Below are 20,997 nucleotides of genomic sequence, written 5' to 3'. Positions count from 1 at the left end.
AACTGCATGTTCATGCATATTCACAGCTTCTTATTCTAATAATATGCTATGTTGCAAGATATAATTGTACTCTGCATGAGTGTTTGATCAACTGAATCTGACAACACTTACACTTGTTATTTTCCTGATTATTAATATGAAGCTGCTTAGCAACAATCAGTTTTGTATAAAGCACTATATAAATAAATGTGACTTGACCTAAGGACATAATTATAAAATATATTTTTTAGCACTAAATGCTCACACAACCTCACCACAAGCATAATCACCACAACATTTTTTAAGGTTACCAAGTGCTGGTTAAAAATGCAATTTTGACTTGTTGGTGATGCTTAAGTGTTTGAGATTTAAGATAGTGTTTGAGAAGGGGCCATCAGGAATGGTCAGAATCTCCTCTTTCAATGTGCCAAATTTCACTTTTCAACTTTTTACCACATGGTTCTGTGGGCTGCCATTGACTCAGCATGAAGAAGAAGGCATTTTATGTGCTTGTGGATTCATTTCCTTTTTCTTCACTTTACTTATGTCATGTTCTTCACATGAGGATTCATCTGACATTATAAGGATGTTTTCTCACATGGGTCTTTATTTCTAACAACAGTTTGAGATGAAGAATATAGAGGAGATGTGTCGTTAATGTTAACTTCTCCTCTTGAGATACATTTCTTTTGCTCTTTCTTCACAATGCTGGATGTTTCTGGGTAACAGAGCACCAGTTTACTTACGGCCCAAAATAGCTGCCCTCTTGTTGCCGTAGAGACCAGCTTTCCTGTGCAGTAGACGCAGTGAAGCTGAGCTTGTGGTACTAACCAATGACTTACTGAAGACGCTTCTACAAACAACAAATGTTGATCATTTCACTTTCATTGTTTATATAACCTTTAATTTCATAAAAATATATCACGTAGATCAGGGCTAGCTGTCACACAATTTACTTCAGTGAATATTTCTCAGGGTAGTTCATATTTGAATGTCCATTTCTGAATAGGCATATACCGTGCTAGTAGCTACAGAAAACACTATTGAACATTTCCACCGTTAATGACCTGGAAGAAACATGCAGTCCATTTAACACGTATTGACCCTGCTATTGGGGCATGTTGTCACACTATATTGGGTAATTTATCACAATAGAAAAGTTACAGTAAACAGCCTTACAGCAAAATTGTAGATTATTATCAAGCAAACAAACAAATAAAATCTATTTATGAAAGAGCAAAAATGTTAAAGATATACAACCTATCAAACTGTTTGGGCAACAAATAGTGTTTGTCCCCATCTGTATTTGTGAGTTTGTGCTCATTTTTTAATATTGTATGAGTTGAGATTTTATTATAGATTGTGGTAGTATATAAATAGAGTCAGGTGGTTTCAAAAGTCTTCCGCCAGTTCACGAGTTCACACTTTACAACCCAGAGTACTTTCCCCTGGCTGGGATAAGAACAGATAAGAGTGAGGAGTGAGTTGGGGTGGAGGAGGGATGCTCGAAAGCTGTCATGACACAGAGGTGAGTCTGCTATTTATATATAGGCCTCCTTGTGCTGATTGGGTAGATTATCTGAATGTGCTCTTTCTGAATTTTGTTAATAAAACATCACAAAGAGCTAATTGTGGTGGGTTGTTTTTGATTGTTTTGGTTAATGAACAGCTTTTATTTGTCTGGCCCTGCCCAATATAAACCAGACTATTGCCTGAATTAGATTGAATTTACATTTACATATTTAGCCGATGCATTTATCCAAGGTGATTTACCTTGCATTCAGGGTATACATTTGGTATACATGACATTGGCGTTGATAGTGCCATGCCATGCCCTACTGTTTGAGCTACAGGAATGCCTTAAAAAAGGCATTCTCTGCTTGCTTTTTATGTCCAGGTGGATTTTTAAATGAGTTAAAATAGTTCACAAATAAATAATTATGGAAGTAAATGACTTAATATACAGCAAACATCAATTTGAGCAGTACTACATTTTTGATAGATTAAATAGATTTATTGACTGTATAGCCAGTGTAGATGTAGTAAGTTATGATTTTATATTCTTGTATGTGTTACACTGCATTTCTGCCTGGTTTCATGTGTCTTGGTTTTTAATTCTCTGGTTTTTAATAATTTTGCCTGTGTTTTCTGCCCTGTTGCTTGTCTGGATTGTTTGCCCATGTGTTTGACATTTTGCCTGTTTTATGGATTACGATTCTGGATTGTCACAATAAAGCAGCATTTTGATCTTCAACCCAAAACTCTGAGCAGTTACATAACAATTCCTTCTTGTTTGTTTGAATAAAAGGTCTCAATGCATCTCCGCTAGTTTTAGTGTGGAAAACAAATGTTGACCTTCGTATTTGTACAGATTTTAGATGGCTGAATGTGAAGACAGTGAAGGAAACCCACCCACTCCCACACCAAGCGGATGCACTCGCAGCCCTGGGAGGCAAGGTTTTATATGGACTTGACTTCTGGGTTTTATAATGTTCCCTTGTTTGAAGAGCATAAGAAGTACACCACTTTTTTCTCTTCTTTCGGTCTCCATGAGTACAATTGGCTACCTCAGGGACTGACCAACAGTCCAGCAACCTTTATGAGGATAAGGATGTCCATTTTTGATACGGATGGTATAACCCCTTCTCAAAAGAAGATCAGATCTTTCCTAGATATGATTTTATATTATCAGCATTTCATTAAGGACTGTGCTGCTAAGGCAAAACCAGTTTTCAGTCTCCTATCAGATCGGTAACAGAACATAGCTCAAAGGAAGTGTGGTCGAATGAGGAGGCCACTCAGTGTCATGAAGCTTTCACCAGAGAATTGGACTAGTGAGTGTCGAATGGCTTTTGAAACTCTAAATTCTTGAACACCCAGATTTCAGTCATCCCTTTATTCTCTCTGTTGATGCTACATTGAATGCCCATTTGCTTTTGCAAGCAAAACACTCTCCAAGTCCCAGATGAACTACTCAGCACATAGATTGAATTTCTTGCATTTAAAGCCTTTAGCCATTGGCTAAAAGGGAGACATTTCACTGCATGGTCTGATAATAATCCCTTGTCCATATTCTAACCAAACCCAGATTGGATGCGACTGAACAGCGATGGGTAGCGAAGCTCGCTGCATACGACTTTGATCTGAAGTATGTGCCAGGCACGAAAAAAACACTGTTGCAGATACCTAGAGCAGAGAGCCATTTGTTAAGTCTTGTGTCAGCCATCGTCTGTTGAAAGAACCATATGTTTCTCTCTTGGATGAGGTCAATGGTTTTGTTACTGGAACTGTGCATGATGCCTTTCGTGTCACTAAAAACTGTCAGAAAACTGTCAACGAAGCTGAGAACGAGCTGCAGGATGACGTGAATGGCTCATGTCCTGGATCCTTCGATGCTGCTGAAGTTTCTCCTGTTTTGGGTGCTCACTGCGATGGTGGAGTTAGTCCGTTGACCGTGGCCAGTCCAACGACACTTCAGCTCCCTGCTGAAGATCTATCTGTTGCGATCCCATTTTCCAGACTTGTCCATCTCCAAGAGCAGGACAACATAGTTGGTAGAGTCATCAACAATGTTCTGAGACATACATACGACATATGGACAAAACATCAGAGTGAGAGAGCAAAGGAACCCAGCTCTGTGACAAACCTTTTGAAGCACTGGAAAAAGCTAAAGATTCGTAATCGTGTGCTGTACAGAGTAAAGAAGGATCGTCTGATGAATGAGATACTCTTTCAATATGTTTTTCCTGATTCCCTGAAGCATGACATTCTCTGTGGTGTTCATGACACAGCTGGACATCAGAGTAGTGTAAGAACTCACTCCCTCTCAGCTGAAAGATTCTTTTGGCCAGGGATGAGTAAGGACATCAAGCTTTATGTGAAGAACTGCCAGAGGTGTTGTCGGGAAAACTCCAGAAACAGATGCTTGTGCGCCCCTTGAACATATTCGCACCTCTGAACCTATGGAACTAATATGCATAGACTTTTGGAGTGCTGAATAGACTTCAGGGAAGGTGGTTGATGTCCTAGTAGTGACAGATTTTCTAAGATGGCACATGACTTCCCCTCGCACATCACAACCAGTCTGCTAAGCAAGTTGCCCATCGCCTTTGGAATGGAATGACCTCTTCTGCATTTATGCTGCTGATTGACATGTTTCAGCATGTCCTTCTTGATGATAAGATGATCAGCCAGCTTGAGTTTGTTACTGCACTGAGAAGAGACCTGAGCACAGCTGCAGAAATTGCCCAGAAACAGTCTCAAAGAGCAGAACCGTCATGCCATTCTTTACAATTGGAAGGTCAGAGGCTCACCCTTTAGCAGTGGGAGATAGAGCTTTGCTGGCTAACTGTGGAGAGAAAGGCATGAGGAAAGTTGCAGAAAGTGGGACTCTGTTCTGTATGAGGTACAGTCAGTGAGACCAGAGATTAATGTGTACAGGATTAAGGATGTTCAGACTGGCTAAGAAAAAGTGATGCACATGTAACCTTTGGCTAAAAGTACTTAAGAAACCTGACTACGCCACCTAGGCTATTTCTCCACCGAGGAAAATAAAATAAAAATCCCCCAAAAATAATTAAACCAAAAGGAGTTACAATAATATGAAGGACCCTGCTGGTTTGGATTGGATTAAAGACAGATACGTGACTTTCCAAAATGATTAAAAAAATTATTTTTAAAAAATTCCTTCTAAAGCACTCAACATAGATCTCTTGCCCAGTTTACCAATTAAATAGGCTACCCACAGTTAATAAGAGACCATAATCAACCCAACTTTAACAAGAAGGGACAAACCACACAGCAAATCCGTGAATAAAGCTTCTTAAAGAAAGTGATAAACAAAAATACCAAAATAAAAAAAAAAAAAAATACACTCTCCCCTTGTTAAGCTTCAGTATCACAGTCATCAAGCATTCACATGTAGATATACACTGGCAAAGAAACCTGTCAGACCAACAAAAGATACCAAAAAAAAAAAAAAAAGGGTAAAGAATACATAAGCAATCCAAACAACACAATATTTAAATCAAAATTTATATTTAAAATCGTTCAAGCTGTTTTAAGGAACCAGACAACAGGCATTTTAGTTTAATTGAATAGCCCAAAAGACAAAAATGTCCAATACTTCATCACATATCATACAGAGCGATAGGGCAGAATCGTCTTTAAACACTCGGTCGTTCAGCGGTTCAAAACAGCAGTGTCAGTCAGCCTTACGAACAGGACGGTGAAACAGCAATACAAACAGGTAGGCCTATATAAAACAGCAGCACAAAACAGGTATACGAAACAGCAGCACAAAACAGGTATACGAAACAGCAGCTAGCGCTCTTGGGCCGCACCTGGAATAAAAGTAGCCTACAATAGAAGCACGAATAGTGCATCAATTTCAAATGATTTCACCCCTCCCAAAATAAGAGAAAACCCACAATAAAGTTTATTACCTCGTAGGTGAAATTTAGACTACTGTGAGCTTTATGCTACCTACGCTCGCCACTTCACGCACACAACATCCCTAATGACAAACATTTAGACCGTTATCTGCGACTGTGAGAAAAAGCAATAAATCTAGCAATTCACCAGGTAAAAGCAACAGGAAATCTAAACCCCGTTAGCCCTTTATGGCCCCCATAACATGAGCACACATAGAGGGAGAATGACACAACCACACTTAAACATGCTTTTTATAAAGCCTCTAAAACCTAACTCGCCTCAGTAATTGTGCCGCACAGGTGTGCTCAATGTCAAGACGAGGCTTAACGACAGTCTTCCAATTTGAGATCTAATGAGTCAAAACAAATATTAGAGACACTCAACCTGTCACACACAGAAATCTGTTGCTTCCAGCGAATTTCTTATCCTGGGATGATGGAGAGGAGTCAGTTCGATCAGATTCCACATATTCTTGGGACTTTGTCATAGATCTATTTCCAGGCAGCAAAATGGACACATTTTCAATTGTTAATAAAGATGAATTAATTTGTTTAACTGTTCAATGTAATACATATATAGACATCAAGTTGAGGTTGGGTTCTCCTACTCTTTTAATAAAATACTGTAAAGTGATAAATGTGTGCGCCATCCAAAATTCTAAATGCCTCTTTACATAATTAATCTGGGCAATATATTAGCTAAGGTTCTGCATTTTTCACCACTGTTGTATTGTAGTGACAGTAATGACAGTTCATTAACTGTTTATTAAACAGTAAGGTAGGCCAGCTGGTATGTCACTCCCATGGTCTCAAGAGTAACACATTTAAAAATTAAAGCTGTAGAGTTATGAGATAAATATCATGCTATTTTGAGAATAAAGTCATATCAATATGAGAGTAATGAAGAACAGTCTCCTACCAAGTCTCACTGAAACACCCATCGGAGTAAGTGAGAGGTTGATGACCCTCCGTATCCCCCTAGCAAAAGCACGCTATGCTACTCTAAGTGCATACGTGCCCTCATTACCATCAGACGACAGTGTGAAGGATAGATTCTATCAGCTACTAGATGACACCCTTCAGCATATCTCTAGGAATGATAAGATATTCCTTCTGGGTGATTCGAATCTTGGGGATCACATGGTATGACCATGTACCACATTCTGAAGTGCTTCAAGAGTATGGAGGCAACAGTCACTGAACACCAACTACGCTGGCTTGGGCATGTTATTAGGATGCCTCAAGATCGTCAGCTGCATCAGGGCCGCCATTCTGCAGGGGGTCAGAAAAAGTGTGTGTCTGTCTGTCTGTATGTCTGTTATTCGCATATCTCTTGAACCGTTAGTCCGATGGATTTCAAACTTGACAAGTGTCTTGCTACGGGCACAAGTCAGTGTTTGACGTTGTTTGGATTAGAAATGCAAAACATATCGGTAAATATATCGGTAAAAGAAGCACTTAGAAAGATGTGGTTTAAAAATAAACATTCTGACATTAGAGGGTTGTAGCTTACTTAATGTTTAGCTGACAGAGTGTTTAAAAATAAACATTCTCACATAAAACCTTTGTCAGTTAAAGGTAGAGTATGGGATTTGCAAAACGGCCGGCAGATTTTGAAAATACACAACTCAAATGGTCCTACCTTCTTTCCCCCAACGCTGGCCCTGACTCCACCCATTCGAAGAACATGTACGCGCAATGGATGGGAGGGGGATGGGGGGAGGGGGTACGACCGTTTGATTGGCGAACTTACTGTCCAATGATTCTAGGTGGTCTTGGAAATGATTGGCTGGAGTTTTTCGAGTCCTGCCCGTTCCACAGATGATTAAATTGCTTAATTTTCATTTCAGTGCTTCTAACTCAGTGGCTGTAAGTGGATTAGGAATAGGATTTCAAGTGATTTTGAAAAAACGGACAAAAAAGAGAATCACATACCCCACCTTTAAACATTAAGTCAGCTACACTGTTTACTTATGAATATTATATTTAATTCACGGCCATCATTTGTAGTAGCCTATTCACAAACATTTGCTCAAGCGTAGCGTTTTTTCGAAGTTCACTGTGTAGCTTGCTCCATGAATCGTCACGCTTATTCATTTGTGGATGTTAACTGAATCTGTAAGTCAGCTACACTGTTTATTTCTGAATATTATATTTTATTCTGGTGCGCTTAACATTATCGCTACTGTGTAATAGTGATCAATATGCTATTCACCAACTAAACATATCCTATTCAATGCATTCACAGTCTCTTTCACTGCCATCATTTGTAGTAGCCTATTCACAAACTGTTTGCTCAAGTTCACTGTGTAGCCTCCTCCCTCAATCATGTAGTTCAATTTTATATATTTATTGTATGTCATTATGTCAGTATCAGTATTTGCTTTCTACCATGAAACACATGAAACACACCGAACCAACAATTACTAAAAACACACAAAAACTGATTTTGCACGGGCACTTTGCACTAGTTATCATTTAAAGAGACATGCACCGAACAGAGCTGTTTTTGAGGAGGTAAAAAGGGTGTTTTATACAACCATTGAGGAATATTAACCAAAGTATGATACAAACCTTACATGAAGACCCTAAAGAATCATACCAACTTGTGGAAAATGGGCATCCAATGACCCCTTTAATATTGTGTTGGAACCTCCTTCTTCATCTTCGTCTGTTTACCTGCAACCACACATGACAGATGACCAGGCTAAAAATGGATTACGCAGCGCGATTTGCTGTTGCGGCTCAGGAGAGCCACGATTTGTTTAGTTTTACCAAACGTTTTTGTCGTCTTGCCATTACCAGCCCTTATTCTCATTACATGAGAACTGAACTGAGCTGGACGATGACAGCAATTCTTTCTCCAGAGTGGCTATATATATAAATGAACTAAATTAATATTTTTTTTATAACAAAAATGAACCATCACTGAACTTAAAGCTACACTGTGTGATATTTTCCCCCATCTAGCGATGAAATTGTATATGACTACCCAGTGAATATTAGTTTCTGTTCCTTTCAATTCCGAGGGTGTTTTAACTCCTACGGTGGCCGTATTATTCCAAGATTAACATGGCTTCCAGTTTGACTTCAAATCATCTGAATTCATCTATTCATCTATTCGACTATTCAACACCTGTGATCCGTCGCAGCACAGATTTATGTTAGGTAAACAATACTTTTTCCACCATTGACACCATTGATCTCATGTACAGCCGAAACAAACTTTGTTGCATTATTTTCCTGTTATCTCTGTGAAGCTGCTTTGAAACGATAAGTATTGTAAAAAGTGCTATATAAATAAAGGTGACTTGACTTGACTATGACAACGAGACCCTGAAGTCTCTGTTCTGGATTGGGGCAAATTACCATCATCCCATTGACTTCCCAGACAACACCGGACTGACCTGGAAAGAAGCCATTATCCGGTGTATGGAGAGTGTCCTTCCCCCGATCCAGGACACAGCCAGACCCAGAGCCCGAAACACTACCATTGAACGCAGAGAATTTGTGTGAGCCCCCTGCAGACGAAGAGCTACAACCTGCCACAACACGTCAGCCAGAGCCAGATGAGAAGAGGACAGAGCTGACCCTCGCCCCAGAAGTGAAGCTCCATCGTGAGTCTGACCAGGGGTGTGAGCCCACAACATCAGCAGATGAGGGAGTAGTGAGTGCGGAAAATGAGAACTGGCTAATTTACTTCAACACGGAGGTATTGACTCCTACCCTATCCCACCCGATACCTTCATCATCGCAGTTTCTGTCACAGATTCCACCAACACGCCTTTAGCACCAGGTCCTTCAGCTCCACCCATCCGTTCACAATCGTATTCTAACCAGTCACATCTCTCACCACTTGATTACCTCCCTGACATATACTCACCATCCACACTCACCTGTTTTCCAGTCTCGTCAATCTCTACATGAGAGCGCTCTTGACTGACTCCTACTTACCTGTATGCTCACCTTCTACTCACTACACGCATCCTTGGACCTATGTTCCACATCTCATCCGTATACTGCTTTATCACCTGCAAAAAAAAAAGAAAGATCAATGAGCTAAGTGTGACTGTCTGCAACCTATCTGCAAATTACTCATTACCTGTTCAATAAAGTACCTGTTCAACGATACCTGTGCTCCTTCTCCTGTTTATCTGTGACACCTACCCATAACCATTTCTTAAAACTTTGTACAGTTATAAAGAAAAACATAACAGACAGACAAGTGCAATCACAATTTATTTTTTGCAAAAAATGTCAAAAGCAATACCAAAAGGGGTTCAAATGACAATGTGTTGCAGTCGCAGTCCTCTCTGGCGGTATGTAATAGTTTTGTATGAGGTACAGAGCATAATTTAAATTATTAATCCATGAAAATATTAATCCGACTTCACTCTGTGAAGGTGCGCATTTACCAATTTCAAATGTATATTTTATTATTTGAATTCATCATAACGAGAGCAGGATTTCCCTGCTGAGAATGGAGATGAATATCGCTGGATAAAGGGCTGACTTGGATCTGTTCCTTGCAAACGTATGGCTTCTAAAGATTTGGATTACAGCAAACAAATAAAATTGTTGTCTTTTGTGAATTTATGCTGTGGGTCAAAACATTAATGCCACAATTTTAATATTACTAATTTGTACATCTGTAAAGTTGTACATAAGTAAATAATTTACATTTTAGTGCTGTCAATATGTAGGCTAAATATTTTATGTTTTAGTGCTGTCAATATGTCTTATTCTACATTTCAGTGTGTATGAAAACGTAAGTAAATGTACGTGTGGTAGGCTACACTTTACGTAAAAATACACACATATTCTCATGTCACGTTATTCTGTCGGTGTAAGTCAGTATAAGTGCAATTTTAAGTAGCCTACATAAAGTATATTTCTGAGAACATACAAAGTAGACTGATTTTTAGTTTAAAAGTGTTCTTATTTTAGTTTAAAAGTATAGCCTACTAATAAACTTCACTTGAATAAACTTATTTTTCATAAAGGGTATTCACATCCACTTGAACAAAATAACACATAGACTTATACCAGAAATACGTCATGTAAGTAGAAATGCAAAGATCCCACATGGGGATATTGATTTGGAAATGATAAAACGGTATAGCAACAGTACTGCACAAAACACAATACTCAAAACTAACTTTACAATGTCTTTCAAAACATTATTATTCATGATCACGTTTTTGTTCCTCAGACAGCAACTTCCTCCTTGGGAATGCTCAGGGTCACCGGGGCTATCCCATTGTATACTGTTCCGATGGATTCTGTGAGTTGACGGGGTTCGGGCGAACAGAGGTGATGCAGAAGAACTGCAGCTGTCATTTCCTATATGGCTTGGGCACTAGTGAGCAGGTTACTCAGAGTGTGGAGAAAGCTCTGGAGGGCAAGGAGGAGTACCAGGCTGAGGTGCAGTTCTACAAGAAGAATGGTAATAATACTGTAGAAATAATACTGTACTAACTTCAATTGACAACTAATATGTTGGATAATCACTGCCATGATAAAAAAAAAAAAACAATGCATATAAATTTAGGCATATCACCCAACCCTTAGCCGTTTCATAAAGAAGTTAAGTTGCCCTGCCCATTGTGCAAGCCAAATGCAACTGTGGCAAGGAACGTAAAACTTTTGTTGTTGGAAAATGGAGAGAAAACCTTTAGCGAAAACAGGCAACACCAAGATGTCAGTTCTCCTCTGGCTATACAGTTAAAAGTCAAAAATAGATATCTCTAGTCTGTTACTATAGTTATTGAACTGTTAGATTAAAGAGTATACGTTACTTTGAGTTCAAGGTAGGAATGAATGAGAATATGCATCCTGAAGCATCCAAATTAAAACCCACCTGAACAAGCTAATCAAGGTTTTCAAAAGTACTTAAAAATTGCAGGTAACATAGATTTGTAATTTTAACTGATACTGATTCCTCACTGAAGACCATTGTGAAATTGATGGTGTTCCCCTGTTGTAAAGTTACAACTGTTACAATTGTTGTTAAAATTGTAAAGCTGACTTGAAGCAATTTGTATTGTATAAAGTGATATATACAGTAAAAAAACCGGACTTAACTTGATTTTTACATTTTCTGAATGAAATGTGAGTAGTGTTCGCAGATCTTGTCACTACAATGGGGTTTCTGGGTATTTGCTTGGGCATTGCTTTAGGCCTTGTCCAATATCAAGTAAAGTCAGGTTTATTTATAAACTGTAGCACAGGGGTTTTCAAAGTCAAAGACAGTGGGTCTCATTTTTTGACACAACGTACACAATGGCGCCTCCCCGTCCCCCAATTTTTACACATTTTCAACAACGATCAGTGCGCAGAGTGCTGCAAACACACGGTTTGTTTGCACATCAATAACGGACTCATGTGCCTCATGTTCGACTCTGTATGTCACTGTAATCTTCTTTATCTTGATTACAATTGTCAACCATTAAAACTTTACTAGCGTGACACTAGTTTGCTGTATCCACCCTAGAAATTTAGTTTGCATATCATATGCTCATGCAGTGGTTAGGTGTTTTGAGCCGCCGTTCAGTCTATATTTCACAGCAGGATGAGAAAACAGCAGGATGAGGCTCCATGAAGCCTGCAACGTGATACTTAATGCCTTTGCAATGCTAAGCATCCAACTCGTTGGGGAGCTGCCTTCAAGGAGGCCTGTTAAGGCCTAACTACTTGATAGCGAGGATGTTTAACAGAGCTAGCCTTCAGAAGCCTAGGTGCTCTCACAGACATTTCTGTGGGGCTGGTTATACTTATTTAACATTGCCAACAGGCAGTGTACTCAGCAGAAGTGCTATCAACCCTTTAAAGCAAGGAGAGTACAATCTTACGCTACCGGAGTATCGAGGAGGCCTACTGTAAGGCCTACAGCTCTGAATATCACAGGCGTCAGCCCGGGCAGTGCTTTGGCTCTAAGGGAGCATACTCAACCATTCCAAATGGGAGGCAGTAACTAATCTGTCTCTACCTGAGCCTGGGTGGTGAAGGGTGATAACATTCAAGCTATGGGTAGCAAAGTACTCCAATGAATGACCCTAACAAGGGGAGCACTATCAGCATGACCCTGAGGAATGTATCAGGGTCGAGGCCTATTATCTTGTATTTTTACAAGACAGATTATATTCTCTACTAAACCCAAGGGAATGGAGGCCTCATTAAGTGGCCAACAGCATTCAACCTTATGACTTGAATTATTTTATTCAAGGGGCTCAGGAGAAAATCCTTTTTTAACTTAAGGCCTTGCTGCCAGCTACTATACTCAATTCTGTAAAGGGCGGAGGCCGGAGCACACTGCTTCTTACTCTCTAGAGAGAAAGACCTGACAACGGCCATAGATATCTGCATGGGAGGCTTTTTGAAGGTAGCCTGCTACCTATGCTGCTATCTACCCTATTACACCACTAGCATTTACACCTAATGCAAAAGGCGGGCCTTGGCCAGACGACTCTTGTAGTAAGAGGAGGCCAGTACTAGGAAAAACTAGATTTACAGGAATAAAATCTCCTGATGGTCTAAGGAACCTACACTCAGATACTGAGAGGCACACGAATAGTATGTGTCTGAAGTTCAGAACTATAATCTCAAAACGACTCTCTAAAGTGAGAGGATGTACTACTGCTCTAGTATAAGGTGGCTATCAAGGTGGCCCGACGAAGGCCAATGCTTGATTTTGTAGTTCTATCTGGAGCTTGACAGAGCGGTGGCCTCAGTAGAAAAACTCCCAATAGGGAGGAAGCCATCTCACACAGAATGTCTGTTTGATGCTCAGATGAACGGTGGTCTGACCAAAAATCTTCTGTTTAATAAGGCCAACCTGTTCACTACCACAGATTGGCTCAGTATCTAAATCAGAGGAGGCCTATGGGAAGGGTTTGCATAGCCTACCAATATATGGGAACTTCAGGGCCCTATTTTTACTCCTATAAAAACCCTACCTAACACACCCCTTAATACTTTCTAACAGGGAACCGAGGTCTACTGTTCAACCTTACTAAAAAACTCTCGTAAAGGGAGGAGACCTACAGAGCTCAACCTGCTGCCCGTAGAGCGATGGCCTAAACGACATACACAAAATGGAGGCCTATCACCATAAAGAGCTCGAAAGAGCGCACTTACTACCAAGCCTGACGCCAGACCTACAGAAAGGTTCCAAAGTGAAGGAATCACTCATCACAGGTCCAGCCTCAGGGATGCAAGAAATGTCTGGGGTGAGGAAGTGTGCAGATTCGGACCGCAGTGTTATGCAAGATTTATTGTAGCCGAGCACGCCTTCGCCTCTCTGAACTTTCCCATCACCGTCTTGACGGAGGTGCCGAAAAATTCAGAAGGTGACACTGGTGCATCGAGAAGAAAAGCCTTCTTTCTCCCCAATGTCCTCCAAGTTCAACCATAGAAGCCTCTCCCTTGCCACCATCGCCGCCATCGAGTTCATCCGGCTGTTTGTTTGGTGGCCCGGAGAGCTAATCTGTAGTGCGGCGCAGCTCGTTTTCACTGCGTCAGGAGAAAGACCCCAACCTTGGCGGTTTAAAGGAGCTTTACAGAATGAATTGTTATATTACCATTACTATGATAGAAAATGACCCGTCATTTGGTAGCCAACAAGATTTGTTATATCATCCACCTCTAGGTATATTCTTATCAGGGAGCTGCTTGAAAGTAATTCCATAATTCTTTAGTCCCCCAATGAGCACTATTGTGAAAAACTACATTTTGGTGTTATATACACGAAAATATTGCTATATTGGGGGGCCAGTTCTCTTCTGGCTATAGAATTTAAACACAATGTCAACATTAGCTCGCTATGTTGCTATATTGTTTGGACTGTAAGAGTTAAGTGTCTTTGAGGTTTGTCCAAGATTTAGAGGTAGCCATATATCTCTGTGTAACTCTTCTTTTTGGTGTGTTATCACAGGAAGTTCGTTCTGGTGTCTGTTGGACATCGTGCCCATAAAGAATGAGAAGGGGGAGATGGTGCTTTTTCTCTTTTCATTCAAGGATATCACAGAAACATATGGCAAGAGCCATCACAGCAGCAGAACTGATGGTACTGTCTTCACTAAAAAACATTATTCTCACCAGTCTTTTAAATGTTGATAAAATAAATAGCCTTGAAAACACTTATTTCGATGTCAACACTTATCATTGTTTTCGACATTTGATAAGAAATAGCAAGTTTAGAAGCTAGAGGGCACATGTACTGTATAATGAAAATACTATAAGATCAGATTAAAAATTATATGTGGGAAAAAAAAACATTTTAGATACTATATAATCTAATAAAATCAATGTTTTATATTGTCTTCACAAACTGGTGGTTACATCTACAAAAAACACAGAACTGCTAAAACACATGGAACATCACTCATGGACACACTGGCACAATCTTATTTTATAATTTATAAACTGTCAAGGCTATTAAGGCTATTTTAATTTTGTGCAGATAATAAGCCATTCAGCAGGACCACTGGAAACTCTCATATCAGTAAAGCCAGAAGGAGGGGTCGCACCATGATTTACCAGCTAACCAGCCAGTTTACCCGTGACAGCAAAAATGACGTCAGCCTAAGTCGGGTGAGTACATGTATGAACTACTTTTTTTATTTATTTGTAATACCTAGAAAGAGGACATACTTAGTCAGCACTTAACAAATTCAAGTTTCCTGTTTGTAGCATTTTGCAGTGTTACAATGTCTCATTGCACTATAGAATGTGCATGATACCAGAGAATGTCTAATAGGAAGAGAATTGGCACTCTCTGCTTACTTCCGGTTTCTGGACTGGCTGCAGTAACACATCTCTGTCCATGCGGGGGCGCTCGCAGGCGAGTGCAGAATGAATGGAGGTCTATGGCGAAAAACCCTCAAAATCCACTTTTCTCAGGATATAATTTTTTGTCTAGTAATTTGAATGTTGTATTCGAAAGGAGATGCAAAGAAATTACACATTGCTGGGTGTTAGATTTTTTAGAGTCACTTATTTGGTTTAAAAAGTATTTTAAAATGTCAATGACGTCAGAATGCTGACGTCATTAGCAGAATGCTAGCGTGTTATGGGCAACAACAACTCAACCTGTAAGAAATCGAAAAGAAATAAGTACTCGTTCATTCAACTTTCGACCTATAACCCATGTTGAACTTGCAAAACCTACAATAAAATCTGAGATTTCTCAACGGCAATCGGGTGAAAGAGACACATTTAGCCGTCTAGCCCCATAGACTCCCATTCAGTCTGCACTCGCCCGCGATCACCTCCAGTGGAATTCTAATGGAACTGCAACCAAGATCGATACAATGGGGCTAATAGGAAGTGCCAAGGCTCTCCGTAGACGGGCTCTGATGATACTGATCTGTTAAGATTTTAAAATCATTCTTAAAGGTGCAGTAAGTGATTTCTGAGAAACACTGTTTAGAGTAGTTCAGGATTGACGTCACTTTGTAGGCCAACCGACAGTTAGCATCACGCTGGTTCCCTCGACAAAAAACAAATAGGATTTTCCCTTAGGCTTTTAGATTATCACTAAAAACAAGCTCTGTGATCAACAAAAGTTTATGATACTTGCACGTTTTGTCCATCAAGATAATTATCACAGATGAACACAATTTTTATGAATTTTGAAGCCTGAATGCAGTCGCCAGAAGTAAAAAGCTAAAGGTAGGTTATAAACGAACTACACCACGGTCCCACAAATTTAATGTCACCATCACTAAGCTTCCACCATCTCTTTTAATCTTTATCTAAAAAAAAAAATTTAATAGTTTGTAAGATCACAATTATAAGCATAACAAGGCTGTAAAAGCAGACAGAGTTTACCTCTTCGGCGTGATGGCGTTTAATCTCCTTGACAGCCTCTGTAGTCCCATTTAGCCACTTGTCAGCAATCGCCTTTTTCAAGATGCATTACAGCTTGAAAAAAATCACAAGTGGGGTAATACTGAATAATACTGATTATTCTATGTCGTAGAATAAAACGTCAAAGTGTCTTGAGCTTGTGTTCACCACAGACCTTATTTCATTTAACCAAAACCCCATTCAAAAAACCCATTGACTTCGGGACTGTGGAACCGGACGTGCTAAAACGCACTTCCGCGTTTTGGCCTACAAAGTGATGTCATATATACTATACTCTATTTGACATCAACCCAGACAAACACACCCCTCCCTTCATTGCTCCGCCCCCAAATTGTCCTGTTACTATAGCTAACATTACAACAACAGCATATCTCAGTTCTGTGAAACATAGTAAAACCGATGTTACTCACTTATGGAGCAGAAACAGTGCAACCCCAGTGTCTGTTTTCAGACTTAGGTCTTGTCAGTGCTGGAAAGCTTTTCTAATATTAACGCGGGTCTAAACTAAAGCTCTTGCCTGATCTTCCCTTCTTTTCCCGGTGATATTCCTCTGACCTTTTCTCTTTTGTAATGTCTCTCAGCCATCTCTGTTTCTACAGTCTTTTCTTTCAATTTCCTTCTTGCTCACTCTCTCTCCTCCCCCATTATGAGTGTATAGGCCCCTTACTGCTGATTGGCTACAAGTGTGTTGTGGTGCTCAGTCCAGCTAAGGATCTGTGTACAGGATCCTATTTTCCAGTGACAATTTGACTTGTTGTTCAAACAGTGTGAAAAGTGCAGGCCGAGAAGTTTTTAGGATGTCTAATCCTCCATGTCACATGTCACATGGCAATGGCGGAACAGGAGGGCATACTGGCAGGTCACACTTCCGATCACTCCTGGTAACAGATGGCCATGTTTTCAGCTCGACTTTGCTCTCAGCAGAGCCACCTGGCTTCGTTCTATCACACTCCAACTGACTGAGAGAAAAATAGGCAAACAAAAGCATCATGAGCAGTGCTCAACAAGAAGGATTTTTGGCCCAGTAGTTCATGAATGTGCCTGCCAATATTTTCACTGGCCCCATAAGTAATAACAAAAAAAAATTCTCTTAGCAACATGCCAGTGTCAGAAATTTGTATGTGGTTTTAAATAAATTATAATGACCAAATAAAGCTGTAAATTCCATAAGAGATGTTGTGCTCATAGGGGATCCAGTTTCCATGTTACATATATTTCCCCTCTCCCTCCCCTGCCTTCCAGTAAAATAAAATAAAATATATTCAGCCTGCATTACTGATGTGATCAAAACCTCATACATCAGCCAGCTAGATGTTCAATATAAACAGAACAAACAAATGTTTATGATTTTGAGTGTTTTTGATTACTTTAGCCAGATTAAGTGAAAACGCAACAACTGAGATCATTGATTTAGCATTATGACCATCAGACCAGGGAACTCTGTTCAAATCAGTTTTATTTGTACAGTGCTTTGCAAAATACACATTGCTTCAAAGCAGTTATAACATTAATGTGTATAATACAGTAATGCCTTATTGGCCATAACAATCTAGAGCTGGGAAATGAGAATGATCATTCATTTGAGATTTGCTATAATTTATGTACATTTATATTAAAGCCAGTAATTCTGTAAATGCATGTCTATATATTAAGAATGTTGTTATATAACTACTCAATATAGGAAACAATGTTTTCCAAACCTGTCTGGAAATTCATTACTAGTATACTAGTAAACTTCTTTTCATCCCAGAACTCAGCAAATTCTCAGCAAACACCTTAAGTGTAATGACGGTTGCTTGCAAGGAGGTGCAGCTTTGATTTAAATAAGATTAAAGGTTGCCTAACACATCTTTCAACCCCTTGACAAATTTTAACTTGACAAACTGAACATTAATTACTGAGAAAAGATTTGATGGGTTTAGGGTCCTAGACTATATTTCACTATATTAAAGGAATAATGTCAGAATCCCAGTGTACAGTATCTTCAGAGAGAGTAATAAAGGCATGATGTACTGACGTGTGTTCAGCTGCATCATGGGTCTGTTCTTAAATCTTAATGAAGAGTGCGGCAGATGAGAGCACGCTGGATTAGAAACTACTTGATTTGCTGCCTCAAACTAATCCTGACCAAAGACCATTAGTTTGACCCTTCCCCTGACCCCTGATGTGATGTAAAAGTTAAATTAAAGAAACACCAAGATTTGTCATCTGTCATGTGCTGTCTTTGCAAATAAAGATTAAATGTAGTGGTAACACTTTCTATAAAGCCCGTATTTATATTGCATTATAAGTTATTCTCAATGTCTCAAAAATTATAATACATGGCCTTATAAACAACCTTATAATATGTTGTATCATCTGATAAATAATCTTAACAACAGTTACAATATATTATTACCTGTTTGTGTTATGTCTTTCAAGAGTATAATGCATTATAACACCAGATGAAGCGTGCATTTATAATGCATCATAAGGATATTCATAATGCATTATAATGCACGCATAATGCCAAATAAACAACCTTATAATGTGTTATATCATCGCATGAATAATCGTATCAACAGTAGGCCTAAAGATACCTACCTAATAATTAGATTTGCTAAAGCCTTGTAATTTTATTACTAATTTTGTGAAAATAGGATTTGCATTGTGGATGTATTGTTCTTTTGTACTTTTCCACACAACTTTGATTTTACCTTTAGGGAAATCAAAACCACTTCATGATATCTTATGGCTGTTTACTTAACTATTGTCACTTTACTTAAAACTGCAGTCCGTAGTTTTTCCTCTTTGTCGCCATCTCTGTTCGAAATCTGCAATTGTAGTTATTCGCGGAATTATCAACTTTACGTGGGTTGTGCCTCGGCACGGCACAGCGCGGGTGAATCCAATGTTTTGAGGAGAATGTGCGGCTGTCAGTCGCCGTGCCGGTGTGGATACTGTCATTCGAAATCACAGATTCTACTTTTTGGAAGTATGACCAACATAAGAATTTTCACTGGAAAATGTCATCTGAAAAAGTAAGTAACATCCACTTTTGTTCTGACCAACTAAGGGAAAAAAAAACATTGCAGTAAATCGCGCTGATTAAATCTAACGATCGCTTATCTTATCATCACGTCAAACCGTGCAAATTATACTTTGTTCTCAAATTGTTAATGTTAACAACATCAGCATTGTGTGACTATGTAATGCCCTTCCGATATTATTCTTGTTTTCGCATGGGCCCGATTGCAGTCTCTTTTTTTCTGTAGCCACCGCAAAGTCCGAAGTCTTTTGCATTTTACAACGGGTGAATCTCCAGTTGTCACTGGTGATTATCGTTTGAACCTTTCTGGATCCGCCATCAAATTGATAAGTTTAATTATATAAAGTGCTGTGAGAAAAGTCTATAAATCTCCACCTCCTCCAACATCCTCACACGCAATATAGCCTACTAGCCGAGACACCTTCTTTATGTGTACAGATGTGACGTAATGACACAAAGACATGCTCGAATTTCCCGCGGAAATCCACCAGTACCACTGGAATTAAAAACATTATTACAAACTTACCGTTTTGAATCGAGCTAAGGCAAGCAGATTTTTGAACACTGGCTGGTTATGTACTTGCTCAAAACTGTATTTTGGATCATTTTTAACCCATAAAAGTTACGGACTGCAGACAAGCAGACAAAAGACCACTTATAAATATTATGACCACATTATAAAGCTTTTTAGATGTTTAAAAGAAGACTGTTTTTTGTCACTTTAAGCATCTGATGTTACCATTGTTGTTTTAAAAGTAATAACCACAAATAAGTATTATAATAATGTATTGTAAGTTGTTATGATTATTTATCAGATGGTACATATAGATGTTATAAGGTTATTTGTAAGGCATTATGCATGTATTATAATGCATTAAGAATTCCCTTAATAATGCGTTATAAATACAGGCTTCATAGAAAGTGTTACCAATGTGGTATCTTGTTCTTTAATGAATAAGATTATTCTGTCAGTTCTGCTTCTCTATTTCTCCAAAGGTCAAAGTTACTTACTGTAGAGAATTTTCTAAGGCAGTATGGCAGTACGCAATTTTTGTGACATTTGAACAGGATATTTAGAGATTAATTACTGAATAATAATCAACTGACATCATAAGAAGTCTATATACGTTAAAATATTTGATAATTCTTTCATATTTTCAAGTATATACTGCATATATGCAGTGTAAAAGTACTTTTGTTAATGTGATATCAACAAACTTTCACAGGAGAAACACATGAGAAGCAAGAGACTTCAGAAAAACTCCTTATTTGCTCATTTAATCTCACAGCTTGAAGACCTTGAAGACGTTGAGATATGAGCTCAGCTGTGGTTCTTTCCCTCCTCAGGATATATTTGAAAAAACGTCCCTGCCTGAGTACAAAGTGGCAGCAGTCCAGAAGTCTCGATTCATCCTGCTGCATTACAGTGTGTCCAAGGCATTGTGGGATTGGATGATTCTGCTGGCTACATTCTATGTTGCTGTGACCGTGCCGTACAATGTGTGTTTCACTCCGTACAGCGATCTGGAGACTGCAGGCAGGAGCACCATAGTTAGCGACATCGCAGTGGAAATGCTTTTTATTCTGGGTGAGTTTACTAAGAAAGCAAGAATCTGAACTATAGAACATTTGAGTGACCTTGTAGCATCAGATGGTGTACCATCAGCACATCAAACTGCAGTCATCACT

General features: G+C 39.1%; 1 protein-coding gene across 1 annotated transcript in view; it reads left to right on the top strand.

The window, feature by feature from the left end:
- The window catches only part of kcnh4b (potassium voltage-gated channel, subfamily H (eag-related), member 4b), a 41,489-nt gene that overhangs the window by 2,010 nt on the left and 18,482 nt on the right, over positions 1–20,997 (top strand). Inside the window, exons 2-5 of the mRNA XM_084135151.1 lie at positions 10,624–10,857; positions 14,344–14,475; positions 14,872–15,002; positions 20,656–20,896. Coding sequence (XP_083991277.1) covers positions 10,624–10,857; positions 14,344–14,475; positions 14,872–15,002; positions 20,656–20,896 — 738 coding nt within the window. The remainder of the gene's footprint in view (positions 1–10,623; positions 10,858–14,343; positions 14,476–14,871; positions 15,003–20,655; positions 20,897–20,997) is intronic.

Source organism: Abramis brama (assembly GCF_963993115.1).
Source record: "Abramis brama genome assembly, chromosome: 14".
Classification (NCBI taxonomy): Eukaryota; Metazoa; Chordata; class Actinopteri; order Cypriniformes; family Leuciscidae; genus Abramis; species Abramis brama.
The sequence above is the reverse complement of the archived record's forward strand: the minus strand, read 5'-3'. Positions and strand labels throughout refer to the sequence as shown.